Here is a 17,973-nt window from a genome sequence, read left to right as displayed (position 1 = left end):
CTGCATGCATGAAATATTTATATGGTTATTACAATGAGATAAAAAGAAAAGCCAAAGAAGGAGCAGCTTCAGGTCTTAAGGTTATACATGCTAAATGAAGTTTAGCCATAATACATGGAGGCTGAAGTATCAAATATGGTTTTATTTGCAAATATGCATAGTGCTTTGTGATGAAAATCACAATCTCTCACTACATCAAAATAAATTGTGATTTGCAACTGATATTGACAGTAATACATCAGACACAGGTGGGGAAGCAGCTTCTTTGATATCACCATGGAGCTCAGTTTGTAACACACTGTATGAAAATGCAACAATTGGTAGAATTTAAACACGTTTAAGAATGTATCAACTTCAATATCTGTAGGGTTCAAAACCAACCACATTGAAATAACACAATCAGAAATATGAAAAATAATGGTGTTCATTAGGACACAGGCCAACAGCAGAAAACATAATTAGTAGAAGGTTGTTAGGGACCATTGTGTTAGTAAAGGTTATACAAGTAGGAGTCCTCCTCCCCCAACATCCTCAAGCAATACACTGTTTGGCTGCAGATGTTGGCTTCAGTGCGCTGACCAGCTATGGAAAGGCTTATTTCAAGCTTTGAAGGGTCCTCTCTCACAAATTACTCTTTCTGGCTTCAACTACAGGAAGGAGGATGCCTCGATGGGTAAGCAAATTACATGTATTGTAGATCTCCAATCGGTATTAGGCTATTTAGTTGCTGGTTGGGTATCAGTGAGCACAGGAAGCACTGTTGAACCTTTGCCTTTGTTTCTGTTTTCTTTGTTGTAGTCTATTGCACAAGGATTGGGCGATGCCAAAAGGCAAATCTGATGGCTCCTCACTGCAGATTTCCACAGTGATGCTTCCTTACTGTTATTTTCATAACATTACATACAACCCTCAAAGATCTATTATTATTCACATTACAGAGCCACTTATAACTTTGCTACTTATAAATCACTTACATATTGAGGGCTCTTTTCCTGTTGATGTACAAGTATACCCGGATCTCAGGTCCTGGAAATGTACCCACAAACTTAAAGTTTTGCTTTTAGTACTAACCAGATTGGTGACCAGTGCTAAAGTGCTTGTGCCCTTTCCTTAAATCATGGTAGAACTGGCTTATACCCAATTGGCATATTTAATTAACATACACGTCCCCGGTAAAGTGGCACTACATGTGCCCAGGGACTGTAAATTAAATGGTACTAGTGGGTCTGCAGCACTGATTGTGCGTACCCACTTAGGTAGCCCTTTAAACAAGTCTCAGGCCTGCCATTGCAGAACCTGTGTATGCAGTTTAAACTACCTTTTCAACCTGGCAAAGTGAACCTTTTGCCAGGCTCAAACCTTCCCTTTTAATATATATACATTATCCCTTACGTTGGACCCGGACAGCCCAAAGGGCAGGGTCTAGTGTATCTAAAAGGTTGGACATGACCTTTTAAGTTTTACATGTCCTGGTAATGAAAAACTCGTAATTTTTGTTTTAATACTACAAGGCTTATGTTCACATAGAATAACATTGAAGTTGCCTTATTAAAGTGATTAAAGTGATAAGTTTAATTTCCAAATGCAAAGAGATAACAGGTTCACGTTTGTTGTCTCTGGAATCCTAATCTAAAATCCTAAACTTATGGCGAAGTGGGATTTTAAATTACAATTCTGAAAATGCCACTTTTAGAAAGTTGGCATTGTTTTGCCTTAGCCATTTGGTGCCTGCAGCTTGTCTCTGGTCACAAGACTGTGTGTTGTTGGCAGTTGGGCTTTAAGTATTCCTCCTAGACAGCGACTCACAATGGGAGCTTAGGTGTGACTGGATGTGCCATCACTGGCAGGATGGGAGGGAGAAGCTGGGCCCATCCTTACTTACACCTGAATAGGCTGTGTCCTTTCTCCACACAAAGGGCTGCATAGCCCCTGTTAGTCTTTTAGGCACAACTGTACTGTTTATTCTTTAAAAATTCATAACTCCAGTTCTACTGACTGAAATTTTGTCATTTTGTTCTTGTTTTATTTATTAAATTAAGATCTAATATTCTAACCTGGTGTGGGATCTTTGTGTGGTGTTTTCACTGTTTTACTAGTGTTGCACAAATACTTTTCACATTGCCTCTACGTTGAGCCTAACTGCTCTGTGTGATGCTACCAGGGGTTTGAGCACAGGTTAATTTGGGGTTTGCTTGTGCCTTGCCCTGACTAGGATGGTGGTTGCTGCTTGACTAGGGCACACACCCCAGTCAACCAACAACCTAATGTCTAACAGTTTTGCTCTTGATTATACCCAACTTCAGTCCAAGATCTGCTTATGATAAAACATGAACCATTTCAGAGTTCAGTGTTTAATAACATCCAGACTTAGTTGTAGCTATGTGCCAAATATAACCCAGACTCACCCAGAGCTTTGTTGTTTAATATTAACATTAACATTATTAGTTAATAGCCATCTAATTTTCTCGAACTGTCTCTGACCTCAAAAATTTGCCTCAGTTGATCATACAATTTTTCTGATTTCATTGTAAAACAATAAATTCATTTGCGCTTTCCGTGACTGGAATAGCAATTTTAGGAGCGGGAACTGAAAGAAGTTCCTGGGAATTAGAAATACTACTCTCATATTGAGCTCCTACTGTTGACCTAAAGTTCTTGATTATTGCACGGTTTGGACTTGACGTAACATTTTGTGGTAGAGCCTGTGAGGCACTTTATATTTTCATATGCGGATAGAGACGAGTTGTTGATACAAAGACTGTAAAACAGTGATCTCCCTTCCCCAAGTTGGGTGTCAATTTTTGGAGACAAATGCACAAAGAACAATTGATGGACAGAATGTTGAACAATGTCAAACATTCACCCCAGTACAGAGATCTGGGCCTAAAGCCATCGTTTTTTTATTCCCAGTGTCATTCCAGTTTAAACCCAGCCATATGCAAATCAGTCTTGACCCTGCTTCCCATAGGAAAATTCCAGCCCGAACTGCCAGGCCAGGTCCTCTCAGGATTGGAAACAAGCAGCCAGGGACAGGTTTCGGGGTTTCACCCCTCATCAGCCAGGTTAGCTTGACTCCAGTGGCATGTAGAGCATGGGGCCCACATCTGGGCATATCCGTCCCACTCAGGGTGATGGCCAGAATGTTGAACAATGTCAAACATTCACCCCAGTACAGAGATCTGGGCCTATATCCATCATTTGTTTATTCCCCATGTCATTCCAGTTTAAACCCAGCCGTATGCACATCAGACTTGACCCTGCTTCCCATGGGAGCAGTCCAGCCTCAATTGCCAGCCCAGGTCCTCCCTGGATTGGAACAAGCATCCTGGGACCGGTTTCGGGGTTTCACCCCTCATCAGCCAGGTTAGCTTTACTCCAGTGGCATGTAGAGCATGGGACCCGCATCTGGGCATACCCGTCCCACTCAGGGTGAATGCAAATAAAAAAATTGATGGACAGAATGTTGAACAATGTCAAACAAGCACCCCAGTACAGAGAGCTGAGCCTAATTCCATCTTTTTTTTTCTCCCCATGCCATTCCAGTTTAAACCCAGACATATGCAAATCAGTCTTGATCCTACTCCCCATGGGAACTGTCCAGCCCAAACTGCCAGGCCATGTCTTCCCTGGACTGGAAATAAGCATCCTGGGACCGGTTTCGAGGTTTTGCCTCTCATTAGCCAGGACATGGAGAGCATGGGACCCACATCTGGGGTGGGTCCAAACTGGGGTGGGAAGGTGAGCTAAAGAACGATAGATTAAACCCAGATCTGTGACAGGACGTGAGTGCTTGAAACATTTTAGCACTCCGTCCATCTTCTTGTGTTCTTATGTTCACCCTAAGTGGCCAGGGTATGCCCAGACCTGGGTCCCTGGCTCACTGTCCCACTGAGTTGAAATTAGCCTGGCTGGTGAGGGGTGATACCCCGAAATAGGTCCTAGGATGCATTTTTCTGGTCCAGGGAGGACCTGGCTTGGCAGTATGTGCTGGACTATTCTCATGGGGAGCAGGGTCAAGACGATATGCATATAGCTGGGTACAGACTGGGGTGGAATGGTGAGCAAAAGAACAATGGATTAAACCCAGATCTGTGACTGGGGGTGAGTGCTTGAAAAGTTTCAACACTCCGTCCATCATCTTGTTGTGTTGCTACTTTATAGAGACAGGGCTTTGAGAATTACGCTAGATTGTGCTAGTTCAAGGTGATATCTACCTTCCTGCTGTTAAGGGTGCATTTTCCAAAGCAAGAGTGTAAGTATCTCAGGTATGTCTGAGTCCTGCTCACTTCTCTGTGAGATTGGCCTCCAAGGGAAGTCTACTTTCCAACATTTGAAGATGGAGTGATTCAATGAGGATTTTTTGACTATTTAAATTGAGGCAGAATCATTGAACGTGCATGAAAGAGTGTATATGGCAGATTGGAATTTCTTATTGAGTACTGTGTCTACTATATAAGTGTTTGAGGATGCTTTGCAATACTTTAAACAATGATAACAGATTACTTTGCAATAGTCAGGATTTAAAATTATGAAAAAATATAATTAGCTTGGAAAAAGCAGCTAGAAATAAGAAATTTGCCAAATTCTACTTACGAAATCACTAACGCTGGTGACCTAAAATATCAGCAGGGTGTATAAACTCTAGGCTTTAGATCTAAGAATACTTCAACAGTGAGCGTGGGTTGATAAGCGTACACAGAAAATCAGCCTGCTGGCAGTAGTCTTCTTTGCCAGTGAATGAAAAACACTTATTCCTCCATGCAGTAGGCACTCATAGGATCTGGATAAGGACACGTGTTATATGCTGCAGTCGATGAACACGCTTAGAGATTGGAGAGAGACATAACTTCTTTGGCACTTGGAGGCAGACCAACACATTGGAAGTCTTCACACATGCAATATTTGTAACCCTGTGCAGAAAGAAGACACTCCGAAGCGCTCCTGAGAAGAAATTTGCTTTGCCCTCTACAGTACCGTGATTCACTCTTTGGCTACAGCATGAATAATATCCTAAGGGCAGGAGACAAATTACACTTCGGGATCTAAGAGCAGGTGGCAGGTGTGCCAGTAATTTGCGGATGAGATTAAGGATCTGTTGACTGATAGTCACAGTGACGAATTCCAATTCTTTTCTTTGTTACCTGCAGAACTTACATCAACCAGATCTCCTTAAGTATGTTGCTGATTAACTATCAGTAAACAAAATTGTTCTCATCTGCATTTCAGACCAAAATATATATGAACAAGCACTTCATTCAAATATTTAAATGTAAAAATGTGGTGGCGTGCAATATTATGGGATGGGATTAACCCCTTGTGTGCCCATGACGAGCTGGACTCGTCATGGAGCAGTCGCGCTGTGCCCATGACAAGTCCAGCTCGTAATGAGGCATTTCTTGGGGAATCCCTCTGGTGCGGGCACCAGAGGGATTCCCTTTTAGTGAAAATAGCCTCGGGAGCTGGGGAAGAGCTTCCCCAGCTCCCGAGGCCCCCCCTGCTTTCAGTGTAATGTCGATCGGCGCGCACGTCGCGCCGACGTCATTACACTGAAAGTGAAACTGAAATGAGCCAAGAGGCTCATTTCTGTTTCTCTTTCTACGTGCTCAGGGGGCTATCTCAGCCCCCTGAGCACGTAGAAAGACGTGAGAGGTATCGTTGGAAAGGGGAGAATCTCCCCTTTCCAATGGTACCCCTCCCCAGTGGATCCCTGCTTGGGGATTGCCACAGGAGGGCGATCCCCAAGCAGGGATCCACCCACTAGACACCAGGGAGGGGGGAGCGGCCCCTTGGGCAAGGGCCTTTGCTCCCCCCAAATATTTTTGGCCAAATGTAGTCTTTTTGCCCCCCCTGTGGGGCAGATGGGGGCAGTAGCCCCCAATCTGCCCCCCCCGGGGGGGCAAAAAGCCCACGAGACACCAGGGAATTTTTAACAAAATAAAAATAGGGGTGGGGGCTGCCCAAAACGGGCAGGCCCATGCCCCCACCCCACCCCCCAATTATCACAGTCTTTCTGCCCCCCCCCCCGGAGGGTAGATGGGGCATTGGCCCCTAATCTGCCCCTTCGGGGGGCAGAAAGACCACTATACATCAGTGATTTCTTTTCATATTTTTTTTAGGGTGGGGACTTCCCGAAACGGGCACGCCAATGCCCCCACCCACCCACCACCATTACAGCCTTTCTGCCCCCCCCTGGGGGCAGATGGGGTATTGGCCCCCAATCTGCCCCCCCCCGGGGGGGCAAAAAGACCACTAGACACCAGGGAATTGTAAAAGAAAATTCCCTGGTTTGCAGGGCATTCTGGGTAAGGAAACGTTGGGGGATCCACGCAAGCCATACCTCCCTGGAATCCCCCGGGTGTCTAGTTTTCAGAAATGTGTGGGTTTGGTAGGTTGCCCTAGGTGGCCGCCGAGCACCGGGCCAAAAACCCAGGTGACCCCCCTTGCAAAACCAGGTAGTTTTGAGGTAGGCAATTTTCATGTTGCCTCAATACGTTTTGGGCCCTTGCCTGTCGCGGGTACTTGGGCCCCCCACACGAGTGAGGCACCGTTTTTATCGGGAGACCCGGGGGAACGCTGGGTGGTAGGAAATTTGTGTGAGCCTGGTGATGCCACAACTTTCCCACACAAAAATGTGTGAAAAAGGTGATTTTTTCAGCTAAATTTGAGGTTTGCAGGGCATTCTGGGTAAGGAAATGTTGGGTGAACCACGCAAGCCATACCTCCCTGGAAACCCCCGGGTGTCTAGTTTGGTGGGTTTGGTAGGTTTCCCTAGGTGCCGGCAGAGCTAGGGTTCAAAAACTACAGCTAGGCACTTTGCCAAAAAAGGTTCATTTTTCACTGCGAAATTGAGGTGTGTCCACGATGCGTTTTGCGCCGTTTCCTGTCACGGGCACTAGGCCGACCCACACAAGTGAGGTACCATTTTTATCGGAAGACTTTGGGGAACACGGGGTGGGTGGAAATTTGTGGATCCACGCAGATTCCAGAACTTTCCACCACAGAAATGTGGGGAAAATGTGTTTTTGTTGGCCATTTTTTAGGTTTTCAAGGGATTCTGGGTAGCAGAACCTGGTGGGAGGCAGTCAAGTCACCCCATCCTGGATTCCCCTGGGTGTCTAGTTTTCAAACATTTATAGCTTTGCCAGGTTTCCCTAGGTGCCGGCAGAGCTATGGTTCAAAAACTACAGCTAGGCACTTTGCCAAAAAAGGGTCGTTTTTGACAGCGAAATTGAGGTGTGTCCACGTTGCGTTTTGTGCCGTTTCCTGTCGCGGGCACTAGGCCGACCCACATAAGTAAGTGAGGTACCATTTTTCTCGGAAGACTTTGGGGAACGCGGGGTGAGTGGAAATTTGTGGATCCACGCAGATTCCAGAACTTTCCACCAGAGAAATGTGGAGAAAATGTGTATTTTTTGGCAATTCTTTAGGTTTACAAGGGATTCTGGGTAACAGAACCTGGTGGGAGGCAGTCAAGTCACCCCATCCTGGATTCCCCTGGGTGTCTAGTTTTAAAAAATGTATAGGTTTGCTAGGTTTCCCTTGGTGCCGGCAGAGCTATGGTTCAAAAACTACAGCTAGGCACTTTGCCTAAAAAGGGTCATTTTTCACAGCGAAATTGAGGTGTGTCCACCTTACGTTTTGCGCCGTTTCCTGTCGCGGGCACTAGGCTGACCCCCACAACTGAGGTACCATTTTTCTTGGAAGACTTTGGGGAACGCGGGGTGGGTGGAAATTTGTGGATCCACGCAGATTCCAGAACTTTCCACCAGAGAAATGTGGGGAAAAGGTGTTTTTTTTGCAATTTTTTAGGTTTGCAAGGGATTCTGGGTAACAGAACCTGGTGGGAGGCAGTCAAGTCACCCCATCCTGGATTCCCCTAGGTGTCTAGTTTTCAAAAATGTATAGGTTTGCTAGGTTTCCCTAGGTGCCGGCAGAGCTAGGGTTACAAAACTACAGCTAGGCACTTTGCTAAAAAAGGGTAATTTTGCATTGTGAAAATGTGGTGTGTTCATGTTGGGTTTTGAGCCATTTCCTGTCGTGGGCACTATGCCTACCCCTACAAGTGAGGTACCATTTTTATCGGGAGACTTAGGGTAACTCAGATTTGTAAAGGAACTGTTATTACCTATTGACTTTCGATGCATTTCTGCCTTCCAAATGAAAGACATTGTGTAAAAAAGAAGTCATTCTAAAAAATGACTGATAATTCTAATGCTAGTATGAGTATCCCAATTTCGGAAATGTGCAAATATCTACTGTTTCTAAACTCTATATTTTGTTCCCATTTCAGAAATACATAGGTGTCTTTCATACCGATTTTTCCATGTACACATTTTTACAGAATAATTACTATATACCCGGTACATAATAAAAAATAAAAAACCATTGCAAGTTGCTGCTCAGTTTTTGGCTCTGGGTTCGTTGGGTTCTTGGTGAACCTACAAGTCCTATATATCCCCACAACCAGTATTGTCCAGCGGATGTAACGGTATATTGCTTTCAAAGAGCTGTCGAAATTAGAAGAAGTTGCAGGTGAAAACGTTGACACAAAAGGCGCTTTTAAAAAAAAAAATTTAATTTATCCTAAGAAACCTTGATGGATCTACACAAATGACCCCTTGCTGAATTCAGAATTTTATCTACTTCTCTAAAATGTATAGCTTTCCAGGATCCATTATCGCTTTTGTACCCATTTCTACTATTAACTGGAAGGAGGTTGAAAGCACAAAAAATAGCAAAAATAGGCTATGTCCCAGAAAAATGCCAAAACTGTGTAAAACATTTTGGGTTTCTGACAAAAGTCTGGTATCCTCTAAAAGCTGGGAAAATGGTGATTTCAGCCCCACAAACCCTTTTTTGATAACATTTGCAGGGAAAAACCCAGATGCTTTCATTTGCTGTCCGTTTTTCCCATTTTCCCAAAAAAACCCTAAATTTTGCTGTATTTTGGCTCATTTCTGTGACCCCTCCAGGGGAATCCACAAACCCTGAGTACCTTCAGAATCCCCATGATGTTGGAAGAAAAGGACGCAAATTTGGCGTGGATACCTTATGTGGTCAAAAAGTTACAGGGGCCTCAGCGCGCACTACCCCAAATAGCCAAAAAAAGGCGTGGCACAGGAGGGGGAAAAGGCCTGGCAGCAAAGGGGTTAAAGAGGAGTATCCATGTTCTGATTGTCTATGAACCAACCATCCCTTCAGTCATTGGTCTACATATGTGTCATACCTTACTATCTGGTTGCATTTGTCAAAACAATATTATGTAAACATATGTGTACCTGTGTTTCTTTCCCTTTTTTGCACTGGATCACAGAGCAAGTTTTTCCGGCATCGTCCTTTCCAAGTCTGCGTTCGAAATTAAACTCCACTCTGTATGATTGGCAATACTCCAGAAGTTTGAGTGCATCTTCATGTTTCATGTTTTCAAAATATATTGTTGCACTTACAAGTTGATCCCCTGGTAGAAAGTATTGGTTTAGCAAGAAGAAAAACAAAACATTTTAACATTGCTGCATGACTTGATCAAGCCTGTTTTATTTGACTTGCAGGACTCTTGACAGACATATCTCATTCATTCACATAGTTTATGTACTTGACGTCAATCTTTTTTGAGCCGCTCTTAATTCAATAACCCCACATCATCATCAGCAGATATTGTACCATTCAAAACGTCTATGACCCACTAGCTCTTTATTTCCTGAGCAATGCACAATAACTGGATGTCCAAGTACCCAAAGCCTCATTCCAATGTCACCTAGGGTCTAAGAGGGCAGGTGGCCAAGACCATAATTACACTTTCTCTTCATTCACACCAGCAGTTTCAACAAAGGCAGTGAGATCCATGCCAGGTAAGCAATGATTTGATCCGATTAAATGGTGTATGGTCCTTCACCAAAGGAGCAGATGCCAGAGTCCCCTCTGATGATGTGGGCTGGTGTGCCACCTGCCAGAGTCAGAATAATCCAGATAATCTTTCAAAAAAACAGGCATCTGTGGTTCTTGAGAGAAAACATGTACTCCAGATGTGTATGCATGCCATTCCAACCATGAAATCGACCACAGAGGTCATACATCCTCTATCACATCTTTCACTTTGTGTGACTCAAGAGTCATCAATTACATGTTATGTTGCTATTTCTGCCACATCTGAAAATGTACTGATGTTCTCTCTCACACTTGTCATCATGCACGTCCCTCACTAATCATCTGTGCACTGTATATTTTATCAAGTTGCTTGTCATCACCTTTTTACTCCCTTTTCATCTTCTCTATTTATGCCATATTCCACTAATTTCTGTAACTAACTTGAGCAGCCTTTCCTTCAACTCTCAAAATCTTGATGGCTAGAAAGCAGCTTGGAATCAGAGGGTTGGCTGGTTTACATACCCCTAACCCCCACGCAGCCACAAAGGGCATCTCCTGTAAAGCATCTGGCTGATCACAATTCTGCTGGTACCTTACATTAAATAGCTCAACCTGTTTCTTAACATGACTCATACACTACACTACCTACACTTTAGAAATCCTGATGACAAGAATTTTAGGACATTCTTGCTAGCAAAACAAGGTAGATACCACCATGTCACAAAGGATCTCAAATCAAGACAAACCCATCCAATAGAACTGAGTCATGTGATAAAACCATAGCAAAGTCAATAAGGGAGATGTTCAGCGGACACGCCGGAGGAAGCTCTGCTATTCAGAGAGGGCTTGCACAGATGCCAGCAAGGATTTGGCTGCTGGTACGTGGGACTGATACAACCCCTATCGAGTGGTTCTACTGCACCACTCCACCAATTTATAATGAATAGAAGTGATTACTTTCGGGCACAATATACCTTACAGTTTTTACAGTGCGCATAATACTGGACCTCTTGAATCCCTTTCTGAACTGAAATACAACCGGAATTAAGGATCCATAAGAAGAAACTATAGCCCTCAAGAAGTTGCTGCACACAAACATAAAGCATGACGAAACACGTGTTGGCTAAGGCTTTCGAGATTAAACTGAAGTGATTGTTCCAGCAAAGAATCAAGCATTCTTTTACACTGTTATTGATATACTATACATACTGTTAGCGTGTGCAAGGGATTGTTGTTTTGTTCTACCAGTGGCTATTCATGCCTTGGGGAGGAGGGTGGCTCTCCCTACCGTTATGCACTGCAATCCTAATATATCATTAGTATATACTCACATGCGTACTGCCCAGGAGCGCCAATACCCCACAAAACCACTTACTGAGTAGTTTCAATAAAGTCAATAAGCATTGTTTGATTGGCAGTGCACAGACAGGTAGACCCACATCTGGGCATACCCTGCTAACTTAGGGCGAACAAAGCAAACCCAAGGAGATGATGGACGGAGCTCTGAAACTTTTCAGACACTCACCCCCAGTCTCAGATCTGGGTTGAATCCATCATCGTTCTTTAGCTCACTTTGCCACCTCAGTTCAGACCCAGCTATATGCACATCAGTCTTGACCCTTTGACTCATGGGAACAGTCCAGCTGGAACTGCAAAGCCAGGTATTCCCTAAACCGGAAACAAGCATCCTGGGACCGGTTTTGGCGTAACACCCCTCCTCAGCCAGGCTTGGCAGTTCGCGCTGGACTGTTCCCATGAGGCAAAGGGTCTTGACTGATTTGCATATAGCTGTGTCTGAACTGGGGTGGCGAAGTGAGCTAAAGAACGATGATGGATTGAACCCAGATGTGTGACTGGGGGTGAGTATCTGAAAAGTTTCAGCGCTCTGTCCATCATCTCCATGTGTTTGTTATGTTCGCCCTAAGTTGGCAGGGTATGCCCAGACATGGGTCCCTTGCTCACTTTGCCACTGGATTCAAGCTAGCCTGGCTGATAGGGGCTGTTAGTCTGAAACCGGTCCTAGGATGCATGTTTCCGGTCCAGGGAAGACATGGCTTGGCAGTTCGGGCTGGACTGTTCCCATGATGCACAGGGTCAAGACTTATTTGCCAATGCCTGTGTCTGAACTGGGGTGGCGAAGTGAGCTAAAGAATGATGATGGATTCAACCCAGATCTGTGACTGGGGGTGAGTGTCTGAAAAGTTTCAGAGCTCCATCCATCAATCAATCAATCCATCAAACAACATTTATAGAGTGCACTACATACCTGTGAGGGTCTCAAGGCGCTGGGGGAGGGGTCACTACTGATCGAACAGCCAGGTCTTGAGTAGCCTCCTGAAGGTCAGCAGGTCTTGGGTCTGTCATAGGTTCAGTGGGAGGGTGTTCCAGGTCTTGGCGGCAAGGTGGAAGAAGGACCTCCCGCCAGTGGTTGTTCTTTGGATGCACGGGATGGTGGCAAGGATCGAGGTCAGCGGAGCGGAGCTGGCGGTTGGGGGTGTAGAAGGAAAGTCGTTTGTTGAGGTAGGCTGGGCCGGTCTTGTGGAGTGCTTTGTGTGCGTGGGTGAGGAGCTTGAAGGTGATCCTCTTGTTGACGGGCAGCCAGTGCAGGTTTCTCAGGTGGGGGGTGATGTGGCCGTGGCATTGTATGTCGAGGATCAGTTGTGTCGAGGCGTTTTGAATGCGTTGCAGTCGCCTGATGAGCTTGGTCAGGGCTCCCGCGTAGAGGGCGTTTCTGTAGTCGGGTCTGCTGCTGACGAGGGCCTGGGTGACTGTTCTTCTTGTATCTGTCGGGATCCACCTGTAGATCTTGCGGCGCATGCAGAGGGTGTTGAAGCAGGAGGAGGAGATGGCGTTGACTTGCTTGGTCATGGAGAGCGTTGAGTCGAGGATGATTCCCAGGTTGCGTGCGTGGTTGGTGGGTGTCGGGGCTGTCCCCAGTGCCATCGGCCACCAGGAGTCGTCCCAGGTTGAAGGGTTGGAGCCAAGGATGAGAACCTCCGTTTTGTCCGTGTTCAGCTTCAGTCAGCTGGTCTTCATCCAGTCAGCGACGGCCTTCATTCCTTCGTGGAGGTTGGCTTTGGCGGTAATGGGGTCCTTGGTGAGGGAGAGGATCAGTTGAGTGTCGTCGGCATAGGAGATTATGTTGAAGTTGTGCTGTCGGGCAACGTGTGCGAGCGGGGCCATGTACATGTTGAACAGTGTCGGGCTGAGGGAGGATCCCTGGGGTACGCCGCAGATGATCTCGGAGGCTTTGGATCGGAATGGGGGGAGGCGGACGTTCTGGGTTCTGCCAGAGAGGAAGGAGGTGGTCCATCCCAGGGCTTTGTCTCGGATCCCTACGGCGTGGAGGCGTGCTCATAGTGTGCGGTGGCAGACGTGTCGGGTGCGGCGGAGAGGCCCAGGAGGATGAGGGCGGCAGTCTCACCGTTGTCCAGCAGTATCCTGATGTCGTCGGTGGCGGCAATGAGGGCGGTCTCGGTGCTGTGGTTGCTGCGGAACCCTGACTGGGAAGGGTCCAGGATTCTGTTTTCTTCGAGGTATCGGGTTAGCTGTCTGCTGACGATCTTCTCAATGACCTTGGCCGGGAACGGGAGAAGAGAGATGGGCCGGAAGTTCTTGAGGTCTCTAGGGTCTGCCCTGGGTTTTTTGAGTAGGGCTTTGATCTCGGGGTGTTTCCAGCTCTCTGGGAAGGTTGCGGTCTCGAGGGAGAGATTGATGACGTTGCGCAGGTGGGGTCCAATGGAGCTGCTGGCTTTGTTGAAGATGTGGTGCGGGAATGGGTCTGAAGGGGAGCCGGAGTGGATTGTGCTGATGGTTTTGATGGTGTCATCGATGCTCACGCTGGTCCAGGCTAGCAGGAGGTCGTGGTCGATGGTGTGTGGAGAGACTGTTGTGTTGCAGCGAGGGGGAGACAGAAGGCAAAAGGGCACAAATCAGGGCAGCGAGGGGGAGACAGAAGGCAAAAGGGCACAAATCAGGGCAGCGAGGGGTAGACAAGGCAAAAAACGGGCACAAATCAGGGCAGCGAGGGGGAGACTGAAGGCAGAAAACGGGCACAAATCAGGGCAGCGAGGGCGAGACAGAAGGCAAAAGGGCACAAATCAGGGCAAGGAGGGGGAGAAAGAAGGCAAGAGGGCACAAATCAGGGCAGGGAGGGGGAGACAGAAATCAAAAAACAGGCTCAAAGATACAAACCTAGGGCCTACCACTGGCCACCAGGGCTGAGGCGCAGGTGGTAGCCTGCGGTGGAGGAGTGCCTCGACGTCTACAGCAGTGGCAGCGTCAGGGCACACAGGCGGAGCTGTGTGGTGGGAGAGTGACCTACCAGCAAGGTCAAGGGTCCATCATCTCTTTGTGTTTGCTTTGTTCACCCTAAGTTGGCAGGGAATGCCCAGACGTGGGTCCCTTGCTCACTTTGCCACTGGATTCAAGCTAGCCTGGCTAATGAGGGCTGTTAGCCCAAAACAGGTCCCAGGATGCTTGTGTCCGGTCCAGGGAAGGCATGGCTTGGCAATTCGGGCTGGACTGTTCCCATGAGGCACAGGGTCAAGACTGATTTGCATATAGCTGTGTCTTAAACTGGGGCGGTGAAGTGAGCTAAAGAACAATGATGGATTCAACCCAGATCTGTGACTGGGGGTGAGTGTCTGAAAAGTTTCAGTGCCTCGTCCATCATCTCCTTGTGTTTGCTTTGTATAACAGCATGTACAACTCCCTTAATATCTCTATAACACAGTGCATAGCTTTTTCAGTGTAATCTATAACTGCATGCATCACTGTATCAGTAAGTCTCTCATGCACTGTATAAGTATTTGAGTGAATCAGTAAGATGGTGCACTAGTCTATCAATGCTTCTGTAACGAACTGCATGACTGCCTCAATGCATCTTTTAGTGGGTGCACCAGTGTTGCAATGGGTCTGTGATTGGTTGCATAAATCTCTCACTCAATCTGTGAATAGGTGCATGAGTGCCTTTGTGCATTTGTAAGTAAGCATATAACTGTCTGACTGCATCTGTGAGCAGATACATGAGTGTATAAGTGGGTGTCTGAGTGAGTGAGTAGGTGCATGAGTGTGTGGGTTTATGAGTGAGTACATATGTGTCTCAGTGGGTCTATCACTGGCAGTGTGAATGTCTGAGTGGTTCTGTCAGTGAGTGCGTGGGTTTCTGAGTGTGACTGTAAGTGGGTACATGAGTCTGAGTGTGTAACTGACTGAGTGCATAAGTCTGTGAGTAGGTGTGTGAGTGACTGTATGTGTGTGTGACAGTCTGAGTGGGTCAGTGAGTGGATGAATGAGTGTCTGAGTGGAACTGTCAGTGGGTATATGAGTGTCTCAATGGGTTTGTGAGTGAGAGCATAACTCTCTAAGTGGGTGAGTGAATGGGTGCATGCATGAGTGAGTGGGTCTGTGAATGGGAAGACAAGAGTCTGGGTGGGTCTGTGAATGGATGCATGAGCTTAAGTGGATGGGTGAGTGAGTGGGTGCATGTGTATATGAGTGAGATTGTGGGCGGGTGCGTTTGTGAGTGTATGAGTGAGTGACTGAGTCCATAAGTCTCTGAGAGGGTCTGTGACTGAGAGGGGGAGTGACTGTATGGGTGTGTGAGTGGGTGTATGAGTAGATCTGTAAGTGGGTGTATGAGTGTCTCAGTGGGTCTGTGAGTACATACATGAGTGTGTGAGTGGTCTGTAAGTCGGTCTGTCAGTCTCTGAGTAGATCTTTACATGGGTGTGTGACTCTCCGAGTGAATCTGTAAGTGAATTCATGAGTATCTGAGTAGGTGCATGAGTGCCGACGTGGTCTGTGAGTGGGTGTAAAAGTCTCTAAGGGTGTATGAGACTTACAAATGAGTCTATGAATGGGTCTCTAAGTAGGTGCATGAGTCTCTGAGTGGGTCTGTACATGGGTGCATCCCTCTCTGAGTCAGTCTATAAGTGGGTGCATGAATACCTAAATAGGTATGTGAGTAGGTGCATGAGTATCTGAGTGGGTATGCGACTGAATGTATAAGTGTGTGAGTGGGTATGTGAATGGGTGTATAAGTGTCTGAGTGGGTTTGTGAGTGCATACATGAGTGTGTGACAGTGACTGGCGAATGCATACAAATCTATATTTTTTCATATTTTCACCAATATTCGAGATGATGTTGTGATAGTCACAACGTCCCCACAATGGTACAAAGGGGGCCGCGCTGGCAGTCACAGCGTCATCGTAAATATCATGCGCGATTAATAAAATCAATTTTGGACACATAACTTGTCACTAACACTTACATTTCTGAAACATGGGGTCAGAATACCTCAATCCTGACCCCTTATGTTTGCATTTACAGAACATTTTAGCTCCGGGACCCGTTTCCGATATAGAAAATGAAGGTCGCAGCTTTCTGTTCAGGTTGCGTCCAGCCAATCACAGCATTCCTGTTATCCCACCTCACCTGATGTGAAGGTTTAAATATGAAGAGAAAAGGCGCATTCGGTTAAGTTGGCAAAGGCTGTGCTTTAATTAAGTCGAAACACGTTCCAGTATCATTGGCAGATGCTGACAGTAAATAAACAAAAAATTCCTATGGACTTGAGTGCAGGTTTTCTCTCATACAGTTTGAAAATGTTTGCAATATTTAATGAGGTGTGTGTGGTATCTCCTTTGTTTCTGCATTACACCACTGACGATCAGGATGCAAGCCACAAACTTGGATAATATAAATATATATAGATATATATATCCCACCTGTGGAGACCCTCTCTGACATCCACTGCAGCAACCTTCATGAGGTAAAAGCCGGATCGGCGGGCGGATCCAGTTTACAGCATGCCTGTCAATTCACGCCTGACGCGTTTCGTGCTCATTGCACTCTTCAGAGGCGCGACAGTCATTTTGGCATAGAGGCCACACCACCCACTTAAAAATATGAGCCCTCCAATGGGCGACTCAAATGAGTCCGCGTTGGTTTGTGGGTCTTGTAGTGTGTGCCTCAGTTGTGTGCCGCTGTTTGAGACGTTTCAAGCCCACCAATGGGCCTCCACTCGCACATCCGGCTTGTCAATCCTCCACGGATGCCTCCACATTGAGACTCCATGATTCAGAGCTCCGTGGCCCCAAATTTCCGGGTGGTGCATCTCCCGTGGCTGGGAGGCCGCGTAAAAATCAAAGCTCCAAGGTTCACACCTGTGGAGACACGCTCTGACATCCACTGCAGCAACCTTCATGAGGTAAAAGCCGGATCGGCGGGCGGATCCAGTTTACAGCATGCCTGTCGATTTACGCCTGACGCATTTCATGCTCATTGCACTCTTCAGAGGCACGACAGTCATTTTGGAATAGAGGCCATGGATGCCTCCACATTGAGACTCCGTGATTCGGAGCCTTGGACCTTTGATATATATATAAGTTTTGTGAAAATTGTGTTGAGATTCGTCAAGCGGCACCAAAGTTATTGGCAAAACAAAAAAAACTTTTCCTATGGAAACTTTGGTCCTAACTATAACCTAACTATAACTACCTACATATATATATTTTTTTTTTCAAAAGATTGCTCAGAGATGGAGCCGCACTCCGTGTTCAGGTAGGTAACAACCTTTATTTGTAGAAACAAACTGCTTCCCATTCCGTGATTGTCCCTTGGCTTTACGCGTTTCAGAGAAAACATTCCCTTTCCTCAGAGGCCAAACACGAGCAGCTTCATTATGTGCGCCTGCACTGCTCCCTGCATGTTGCTTCAGTGATGATTATAAGCCTCCGGTGTGCCACTTAATTTATTCACTCTCCCGCTGCATGCCGGAACCTGCAGTTCAATTCAGCACTTTGTTGCCCTCCAGTGGGTTAGTTGCTCATGTTACAATGAAGGGACCGATAGTGCAGCTCCCTATTGAGCCTCCGAATGAGACTCAGTTTGTTTTAATTGAATTTCCTGTCCACGCCGATCGTGAGGGAAATCTTCTCCCCCACGTAAACCCAAATAAGTATGAGGGCGGTGCGTCGCTCCCACGGCCTGAAGCCACCGTGTGTCCATTTTTTCAAAAGATTGCTCAGAGATGGAGCCGCACTCCGTGTTCAGGTAGGTAACAACCTTCATTTGTAGAAACAAACTGCTTCCCATTCCGTGAT

The 17,973-nt window shown here is 46.4% G+C and overlaps 1 protein-coding gene across 2 annotated transcripts in view; it reads right to left on the bottom strand.

Moving 5' to 3' along the window:
- Positions 1-17,973, bottom strand: part of AHNAK2 (AHNAK nucleoprotein 2) — a 407,486-nt gene that overhangs the window by 59,798 nt on the left and 329,715 nt on the right. For both annotated transcript variants that reach the window (XM_085626234.1, XM_085626235.1), the window contains exon 5: positions 9,279-9,457. In XM_085626234.1, the coding sequence (XP_085482360.1) occupies positions 9,279-9,457 (179 nt within the window). The remainder of the gene's footprint in view (positions 1-9,278; positions 9,458-17,973) is intronic.

Source organism: Triturus cristatus, chromosome 9, assembly GCF_964204655.1.
Source record: "Triturus cristatus chromosome 9, aTriCri1.1, whole genome shotgun sequence".
Taxonomy (NCBI): Eukaryota; Metazoa; Chordata; class Amphibia; order Caudata; family Salamandridae; genus Triturus; species Triturus cristatus.
This window is presented reverse-complemented; position numbering and strand designations above follow the sequence as displayed.